The sequence below is a fragment of the Chinchilla lanigera genome, unplaced genomic scaffold (genome assembly GCF_000276665.1).
Source record: "Chinchilla lanigera isolate Chin_1 unplaced genomic scaffold, ChiLan1.0 scaffold00030, whole genome shotgun sequence".
Classification (NCBI taxonomy): domain Eukaryota; kingdom Metazoa; phylum Chordata; class Mammalia; order Rodentia; family Chinchillidae; genus Chinchilla; species Chinchilla lanigera.
The window spans coordinates 13,311,063-13,320,981 of NW_004955431.1; the positions used below are offsets into that span (position 1 = coordinate 13,311,063).

Sequence of the window (9,919 nt, forward strand, 5' to 3'; positions counted from 1 at the left end):
GGGGGAAAGGAGAAAAGGAAAAATAAATATATAGTTTTTCTCCGGTACTGGGAACCGAACTCACGACCTTGCGCTTGCCAGGCAGGCGCTTTGCCGCTGAGCTAAATCCCCAGCCCCCAAAAATAAATATATATATATGCAGTTATACGCATTGCTATGAGTTCATTGAAAAGAAACGTTTATGCCTATAATGTTTGACTAATTTTTCATGTCTATATCTTGTAATATGAGCAATTACTTTGAGATAATATGCAATGTACTAAACATTGTTACTCTCCTACAACCTTGTTTTGAAATTTTACACTATTTTTTTCTTCTCTTTAAAAAAAGAAAGTTAAGTCCAAGAAGCTACGGAAGCCAAAATCAGCCTAAGGAAACATGATAACTAAATGTAAGGGACTATTCTGAATTGGCTCTGTATTAGTCACCTTACCATCACTGGGACAAAATACCTGACACTCACAATTTAGAGGAACAGAGGTTTATTTAGATCATAATTTCAGGAGGTCCTGTCCATGGTTGGCCTGCTCCAAGGAAGAAAGAGCATGGTGGAAGGGACAGGGGAGAAAAGTTCCTTAATCCATGGAAGCCAGTAAACAGAAAAAAGGGAGGAGCTGCGGACAGGAATATACTCTTCCAGGTCACACCCCAGAGACCAATTTCCTTCAACCAGGACTCACCTCTTAGTAGCACATTCAGGTATAAACTCCTCAGTGGATTAATTCACTGATGAGTACAGCGTCCCCGTGATCCAATCACCTTCCAAAACCCCTACCTCTGAACACGTGAGACTTCTGAAGGACCTTTTGGATCAAAACCACAATAAGATCCTGAAACAGAAACTGTTCCCAGCCACTTAGGTTTGTCCACTCGCCCCTGACCAAATCAAAGGGGGCCACACACTTGGGTAAAAGGAAAAAGGATTTATTCAAAGCTAGCTCTAAGGAGCTGGAGGGCGTATTTGGCTCAAACCACCCCCTCACCATTTACGGTGGGCAAGGGTATTTTGCAGTAAGGAACAGAAGGGAAGCAGGGAGAGCACTGAGATTATGTAGATCTTCACTGTGTTAGTTACTTTTCTTGTTGCAGAGACAAACTACGTGACACAAAATTAAAGGAGGAGGGGTTTATTGTCGCTCACAGTTTGTCAGCTCAGAGTTGGCTGGCTCTAAAGGTGGGTGACATGCCAGAGAGGCATCACAGAGGACAAACAGTTCACAGCAGGCAGAAGACAGCAAAGCTGAGAAGTAGTGAAGCAGCAGGAGTAAGCGAGGGCGGCAGCTTTCTTTCTGTCCCTTACGCTCCATCCAGGTTGCCCGCACTCATACCTGGCATGGGCCTTCCTGTTATCCACACCCAAAATTTAATGATCACACACCCTTAATCACGGCATCACACACCCTAGATCCAGCCCGCTCTGAAAAGCCTCACCTATGAGGGGTTGGGGGGACATCTAGGCACAAGCCGTAACATCCACACTTGATTTATCACTTTTAGTCATCTTTAGTTTATTGTCCTCTTTCTTGTGGAAATGCAACTAGGCTCCAGGCTTCCAGGTGTCAGCATCTGCATATTCTGTTCCTTTCTCTGAGCTGAGGAGAGGCGAGGGAAGCTGTTTATGCCTTAGGCCTCAAGAAACTGCTTGTCTTTAAAGGGGGAAAAATATAAATAAATAAATAAATATAGACCCAATCTTCTAAATTTCCATTTTGCAGTGGCAGTTATAAAAGGACATAAGATAAAAACCAACAACGTGAAAAATTACAGACTTCAATTAATATTAATATTACATATCAGTGTTAGTTCATTAGGTGTAACAATGTACCATGGCAATGTAAGAGGTTAATAACAGGGGAAACATGCCCATGTGTGAGGTATGTGGGCACTCTGCTCAAGTTTTCTGTACAACTAAAATTGTTCTAAATATAGTTTGTTAATAATAAATACACAGGTACAACAGTGTACTTAAACAAATAGAAAAAGAAATAAACAAAAAGGAATTCATACTGATAATAAGTGAGGCTCATCTTTATAGCAGTTTCTGAATTAATAAATGTGAGGGTTTGAAGGAGTTGCAAAAAAAGTCAACATTTTGTAATCATCATGATGAATATCATTGGACAGAATCATCACTGGCACGAACCACAAGTTAAAGTTTGATTAGGAGTTGGTTGGTTTCAAAGTATCAAGCTACAAATTGCTTATTAGAAAGTATTCAGAGAAAAAATTAAACAACGCATTGGTGGAACGATAAAGATTTATATCTCCTGGGCATGGTGGTACAGGCCTGTAATCTTAGAAGTCTGGGAGGCTGAGCTAAGAGGATTGCAAGTTCAAACTCAGTTTGAGTGATTTAGTGATTTAGGGAGATTTTGTCTTAAAATAAAATTTAAAAAGACAGCTGGGAATATAGCTCAGCGCAAAAGCCCTGGGTTCTATCTGCCGTTCAAGAAAACAAAACAAAAAAAAAAAAGCAAAAAAACCCAGATTAGTACCATTTTAAAACAAATAGCCATCCCGTGACTCCGGATGTAATCCTGAAAAGGGGACAATCTCACTTCCATAGTTGTTTCAAAGTCGCAGTGGGAATTTATATTTGAGGAACTTTGTATGATGATAAATTGCTCAAATGAGCACTCTTGGTCACAACGGTGTTACTTAAATGAGTATAAATATTAGACTGCGATTTTAAACGATTAAATTTATAAATTAGAAGATTATCATGTTAGTGCCCCAAGAGAATTATTTACATAGACTCAGTTTCCCTTGTAGGAACTCAAAAGAATTGGGAATGGAGGGGGAGCCAGTGTGTTGGAGTGGGAGATGGAAGAGAAAAGGCATCCTCAATTTAGGATTGCCAGTACTTTGTTCGTATTTATTAATTTAACGAACACGTATTCCTATCATGAGCTCCGTTTTAAGTACTTTTCACAGGACTCTTGGTCAAGCTCAGTAACTGGTCTTTATTCACCCAAACAAAAAAAAGACACTAAATGATTTTTCCCATAAGTATTTTTATTTGTTATGGGGGTCTCTCCGACGCAAGGCTTCTCTCCTTCAGCAGAAAGGCATAAGCCTAAAATTATGCCTGGTAGTTTTTTTGAGAAACTGTGGCTACCCAACTCTGCAATAGGAAATGTCGAGTCCTCTTGGAAAAGATAGCCGATTGTCTCCTGGAAAGCCGGAAATTCATACCCTGTCGGGAGTTTCCGTACCTATTTAGGAATGCTAAGAACTCTTTTTGTCTTTTCCTCCAGGGCAACGCCTGACCGGGTGGCTGCATTTTTCTTTTAAAGGCAAAGTTAGGGTTCCTAAATAACTTCCCAGCTACAGCTCTAGGAACGCCTTCCCGCCTACGTTTGTTGCCGAATCGGTGGTATGTCACGCGATGGATTCTGGGAGACCGAGTCTCCGTGCGGCGAGATTCACAAGACCACCGTGAACGCAGAACTTCAATTCCCATAACGCCTGGCGCGAAGCCATAATTTCTTCCGGGGTAACCATGAGGTGGTCGCCATCTTGCGTACGGAGGTGCGGCTTATTGCCTCGGAGTCGGATGGTTGGGCTTTTGGTCCTTCCGACTCTGCTTTGTAGTGGTGTTTGAGTGTGTCTTTCACTTTGACGGAGGTTCTTGTCTCGTGGGAGGAAACATTTTTTTGGCGAGGTAAAGGTCCATGCAGAGGTTGTAGAAGGTGAGTAGACGGCCCGTTTTAGTGAGGGTGGGTTGGTGACGTTTTCGGTTTCCGCCTTTGGCCTTTGGTGGAGGTCAGGAGGCCATGCCCGGGGTCTAGGCTGTGTGTTGGCGCAGCTCCCTCGCGCTTCCTCGGGACTTTTCTGACATTTTGCGTGGGGAAGGGAAAGCTGAGAGGTGGCCGCGGTAGGGGGCTGTTTCCCACCGTTGTAGCTTCCTTTCGCCTTCCCGCGTCCATTCCTAGTTCATCCCTCGTCCTGCCTTTCCTTTTTCTTCGTGTTGGAGCGGAACGCCGGGAGGGCAGACGGAATAAAATAGTATTGAGCACAACAGGCTTTTGGATGGTACTCTTGAATAGTCTTGACACATTTCAAGAGAAGCAGAAGTTTATTTTAGGAGGTAGACCAGTCAGCTGGAAAAGCCGGGTGCTTTGATGTTGGGTAACCGCCAGATCTCTTCGCTAAGCATAATGCATCTGTGTCGTCAGTGCAACTCGAGTTATTTCTGTTTCTTTCGAATTGCCGCATTGTATCCGTGTGGGAACTGCTTTTGCCCTTCTCGCAAGGAAAAGGGCTCACAAACACTGCATGCATTTCAGGAAATCTAACATATCGTTCTTCGAAGTTGGAAGTTTGAACTATATACTGTAAAAGACATAGTGAGTTTTTTTGTTGTTTTGTTTGTTTGTTCTGGTCTTTTTGAGACTGGGTCTCGCTATGCAGTTCAGGCTGGTCGGGAGCTCACTTTGTAGCCCAGGCTGGTTCTGGAACTCTCAAGGATTCTCCTGCCTCAGCCTCCCAAATGCTGGGATTACAGGCTTGTACTACCACGTCTGGCCAAGACATAGTTTTGTTTTTTTTTTTTGGTTTTTCTCCGGTGCCGGGAACCGAACTCACGACCTTGCGCTTGCCAGGCAGGCGCTTTGCCGCTGAGCTAAATCCCCAGCCCCAAGACATAGTTTTAAATAGGAAAATGTTTATGATAACTAGCTATAACTGCCAATTTGCAAGTTCTTAATTTCTAAATTCAGCAATAGATGGTTTAAAGATTTTTTTTAAAAAAGGTATTAACGTGAGACCCATCTCATAAATATTATGACAGTACTTGTCATAATTGTCATATCGTTATGTTATTACAATACCTAAGTAAATAGTTATAAAATTACTTTTTTTTTTTTTTTTTGAGACAGGGTCTCACTCATTGTGTGGCCCAGGCTGGACTCAAACTCACGGAGATCCTCCTGCCTCAGCCTTCAGAGTGCTGGGATTACAGGAGTGTACCATACTTGGCCTAAAATTACAGTTTGACTCTAGTATTTTGGGAGATGTTACTATTAATTACTTGACAAATTGAATTGTCTTTTCTGCTTCCCTATTTATGAGGAAATACTTATATTTTTAAAAGTATTAGTTAATTATTGTGTGATTTATTTACTCCTCAGATGCCTTATGGTAAAACTGAAGCTAAGTTCTTGGGACCTGGAAAAGAACTAACAAATGAACCGTGCTATAAAAAATTGAAGTCAACTGCAGAAGCTTATGCTTTCCCACGTCGTGGCAGTGCTGATTTTCTTCAGGAGGACAAAACCCAAACTACAAATTTGCGGAAACCTTTGCATAATGAGAACAGAGATGTTATTGAATCCGTTGGTTCACAAATTTTACGAGATGGAAAACCTGCATTGGTATCAACAGATGATGGAATATATAGTACAAGTAAAGCATTTATAGGACCTATTTACAAACCCCCTGAGAAAAAAAAATGTAATGAAAGGCAGAATGAAACAGATACTCACAATGGTATAAATGGCAAAGGAAGACAAGAAAAGAAGCGGAAATTTAACACCAAAAAATTAGAGATTGACACGGAATTATCGCAGTTTTACAAAGAAATTGAAGAACTTGAAAATGAAAAGGACAATTTAGAGGTCAGTTGTCAGGAATCTGAACCTTCTCAGAAACAACTTATTCCATATTATGAGGGCCATAATAATGATGTCTTAAAATCTGATGAAGCAAGTGAAGATCTGAATAGTGCTCCTCAGTCACACTGTGGTTATCAGCAGTACTTGGGCAGTGAGCCAGACAAATACACCTATGATGGACAAGCAATGCCTACATTTTGTGATGCTTCGTTTACTCCTTTCAGGCCTGAATGGGAATCAGTGCATCCCTTCATAGTACCCTATGGTCCCCCTCTTCCCAATTTTAACTATCATTTAAATATTCAAAGATTCAGTGCTCCACCAAACCCATCACCAAATATTTTCCATGCTGAAGGGGACTGTCAGATGCAAAATGGGTATGATGTAGGTGGTTGTCGAGTTAACTGGAATTGTTTGACTTTTGATCAGAGGAGTGAATATACTGACTATTGGGAGAATAGCAGTAGTGTTTATCCCCCTAGAAATGGCTGTAGCGTGCAAGATGGATATGTGAGTAATGGTTTACGAGACATCAGGGAAGGAAGCTGGAAAGAGCCTCCTGTGGACAAGCATGATGGAATGGACAGGTTTATGAACCAGCAGTTTCAAGAAGAAAAGTTAAATAAGTTACAGAAATTACTTATTCTTTTAAGAGGTCTGCCTGGTTCTGGGAAAACAACATTGTCTAGGTAAGTAAAAAATACCAGCTCAATGCTTGGTAATTTTTATTTAAAAATCATAAACTATTTATAATCAGTGACAAATGCTTTCAAGTTTCCAGTACAAGAAAATATTACATTGTACAGTATTTGAGAATGGCACCTGACAATGTAAATATTCTTGGGTTTTTTGGTCTGGAGACAGGGTTTCACTGTGCAGTTCAGGCTGGCCTTGAGTTCACTTTGCAGCCCATGCTGGCCTCAAACTTGCAAGGATCCTCCTGCCTCAGCCTCCCCAGTGCTGGCATTACAGGCGCGGGCTACCATGCTCAGCTATTTGGAAAAGATTTTTCTGATGGGGAAGGGAGAATTGTCATGTATGTGTTTCTATTTAGATTCTGTTAAGGGCTTTAAAAATAGATGCACCATGTGTAATTATGACAGTGGTGAAAGCAAATGCAGCTTGACCACTTTGCTAGCCTCAGCTGTTTAAGAAAAGCTGGATTTAGCCTCAGAAGATTGGGCTGTGACTTATTTCACTTTGTGAACTTGAGCATGTTTTGCTGCCTGCTAGTTGAATGAATGATAGTAATTTTTCTGGAGTTATCCTAACAACTCAAGGAAAGGAATTTTGAAAATGTTAATAAGCACTGTATCACGTTCACGTCATTGAATGAAAGCATATGAAAAAAACACACATCATTTTTACTAGCTGGGTCTCTGTTTTTTTTTAATTTCTAAGTTAACCTGAACAGCTTCTTGTAGCTGTTGTAATGGTTGGTACATTGTGTCAACTTCAGCTGTGTAGAAGTTTAAGGAACTCAGAAGGGGGCCAGGATGTTCACTTTGTAAAGAGCCTCATGTGCAGGAGGAGGGCATGGAGATGGTGTGAGTAGCCTTCTTTGGAGGGAGGGTGGCCTGCTTACAACATAAGGGAGGAAAAGAGCCTTCTCTTCCCCATTTTGCTCTGCCACATTATCCTGCCTTGCAGCCATCTAATTATGGACTGAAACCTCCACAAACTGTGAACTAAATAAACCTTTCCTTCCTTAATTTTGGACATCGGGCATTTTGTCTCAGCAATGACAGAAAAGTAAGACACTACTAATTCTATGAAATGAAATGGTTTTTTTTTGGGTGGGGTTACCAGGGAATCGAACTCAGCACTTTGCACTTGCCAAGCAGGTGCTTGTGCCACTGAGCTTTATCTCTAGCCTCTATAAAATGAAAATACAACCCTTATCACAATATTTTTATATATTAAGGTACTCTAAATTGTGACTCACAAAACAAATGGAAATAGTTGAAAATAAATTTCCATTCTTAAATTATATACCAAGTCCTCAAATAAATACATGTATTACTATAATCACCCTTATCCCCCCACTACAATTAATTTTTTTTTTTTTTGAGGGGGTTTTGCTATGCAGTTCAGGCTGGCCTCGAACTCATTTTGTAGCCCAGGCTGGCCTCAAACTTGCAGCAGTCCTCTTGCCTCAGCCTCCTGAGTGTAGGGATTACAGGCATGCACCATCCCACTACAATTAAATCTTGAAATTCTGTTGAATTACTACTACTTTATCCACTTGCAGTTTCAACATACTCTAATATATTGTCTTAAACCCAACACTTTTCTATATTTTTTGTATGCGCACTTCTAGTCAAATGGTCCTATCAGACCCCTTGACCTAGTTTCCAAATTTCAGTATTTATTTTCAGTATATATTTTCTGTTCATATATTAATTTCAGAAGACTGTTCATGTTTGTGAAACACCCTTACTCTTTCTAAAGAGTTGAAATTTTATCTTCTTTATAAAATCCTAAGGAGGAATAAAAAGTGGAAAGACCAAAATTTAAATTCAAAGATCATAGCTTATAATGACTTGAAATGTGTATACTATTAATTAAATCTTTCTCTAACTTCTTTTTTTCTGAAGAAATTTTGTTCAGATTTAGATCTTCTCTCAAGTAAATAAATTTGCAAAACAATTCCTAACCTAAAGATATGAACATGGCACAGTGCTTTAAATGCAAAACAGTTCATAGATATTTGTGATGGTTGATTAAGTGCCAGCGTTTTGTCCTTAAAGGCAACCTGACATTTTGATGAAAGATTGATTGCAGGCAGAATTAAACAGTTTCCTAGAGATAGAATTTTGTTACCATTTTAGTTAGCGTCAGACAAGCAGAATCTTCTGGTCCCATGGTTCTACACAGAACCATTGAGGAATCAAACGGTGGGCTTTTTTTCCCATGGAAATAGACTAAAGATTCTTACACAGTTCATGAAAATCATGGGGGAAGGGATTTAAATATTTTAGCTAGTCCACTGTTCTTATACTCTGATTACACCAATGAGAGTTTATTTTCAAAAGCCAGCCTTAATTTCATTATTAGCAAAATGTGTGGAGTTGATCAGAGATAAAAGATAGTTGAAACACTTGTAATAACTTTTATAGCCTGCTTTAGAGAGTAGCACTTAGCTGTGTACTTAGCTAGCAAGACTGTGTGGAATGATTTCTTTACATAAGTAACTGTGCTTGGGATATAGCTTAAATCATACAGATGATCTCATGCTGTGCTAAAATATTTTTTTAAAAAATTGTGATTTCATTGAGTACACCTCAAATCTAGTCATCTAGACTGTAAACAGAGAACCAGTCTTGACAATAATACTTACAATTTGTTGGGTGCCTGTTAAGTGCAGAGACTATCCTCAAAAGAGGTGGGTACTAACTTCTGTTTTAATAGACGAGAATACAGAATAGTTCATTAAATTTATCCCAGATTATATGTTCTTCTAAGTGCTAGAACTAGAATTTTAGAAATTGAGCTAACTCTGAACCTCCTATTCTTTTCCAATCCACACTGCCTTCAATGTAGTAAGTGCTCAAACATCTTTGCCGATGGTTCTGGAAAAAGTAGTAGTCTGTGCTGTTGGCTGCTCAAGTGCCTTAGATAAAATGGGGTAGTAGTTGAATGTAGTAAGTGTCTTTCCGTATGCATACTTTTAATTATCTCTAGATTACTTGCATGATGTAAAATAATACCTAATTCAATGTAAATGTTATGTCAAATGTTATTACTGGTATATTGTATTGGTTAGATAATAAGAAAAAAGTGAACATATTTAATACACGTACAACCATGTTAGGCCTAACTCCATAGTATATATCAGCAAAAAGGTAATGTTTTTAAAAAACGTTTTCTAGTCTTGGTTAACTGAGTCCACAAATGGCAAACCTGTGGATCTGGAGGACCAACTGTAAATAGTTTGGAAATAGTTTTGGTCCTAGCATGTTTGTGTATAGAACAACACAGTAAAATGGAACAACCCAATAAGATAGCATGTTTCCTTCCCCTGAACTAATACAAATTCAGTGAATTTTGTTAAGCCACTGTAAAGTTTGTTTGGTTTATACACGTATCAGGGCAATTTTAGAGAATGGTAAAAAGAGACTTACCCCACCATCTTTCAAAGTGAACTTAACCAATTAAAACTTAAGTATTTGGCAGAACAGACAAATAAGATTAGACAATTCAAGAAAAACAAAGGGGCTGGGAATTTAGCTCAGCGGCAAAGCGCCTGCCTGGCAAGCGCAAGGTCGTGAGTTCGGTTCCTGGTACTGGAGAAAAACCAAAAA

General features: G+C 39.6%; 1 protein-coding gene across 2 annotated transcripts in view; it reads left to right on the forward strand.

Moving 5' to 3' along the window:
• The first annotated feature begins 3,012 nt into the window (after positions 1-3,012).
• The window catches only part of N4bp2l2 (NEDD4 binding protein 2-like 2), a 104,016-nt gene continuing 97,109 nt past the window's right edge, over positions 3,013-9,919 (forward strand). For both annotated transcript variants that reach the window (XM_013515878.1, XM_005387711.2), the window contains exons 1-2: positions 3,013-3,692; positions 5,133-6,304. In XM_013515878.1, the coding sequence (XP_013371332.1) occupies positions 5,133-6,304 (1,172 nt within the window). In that variant the 5' untranslated portion in view covers positions 3,013-3,692. The remainder of the gene's footprint in view (positions 3,693-5,132; positions 6,305-9,919) is intronic.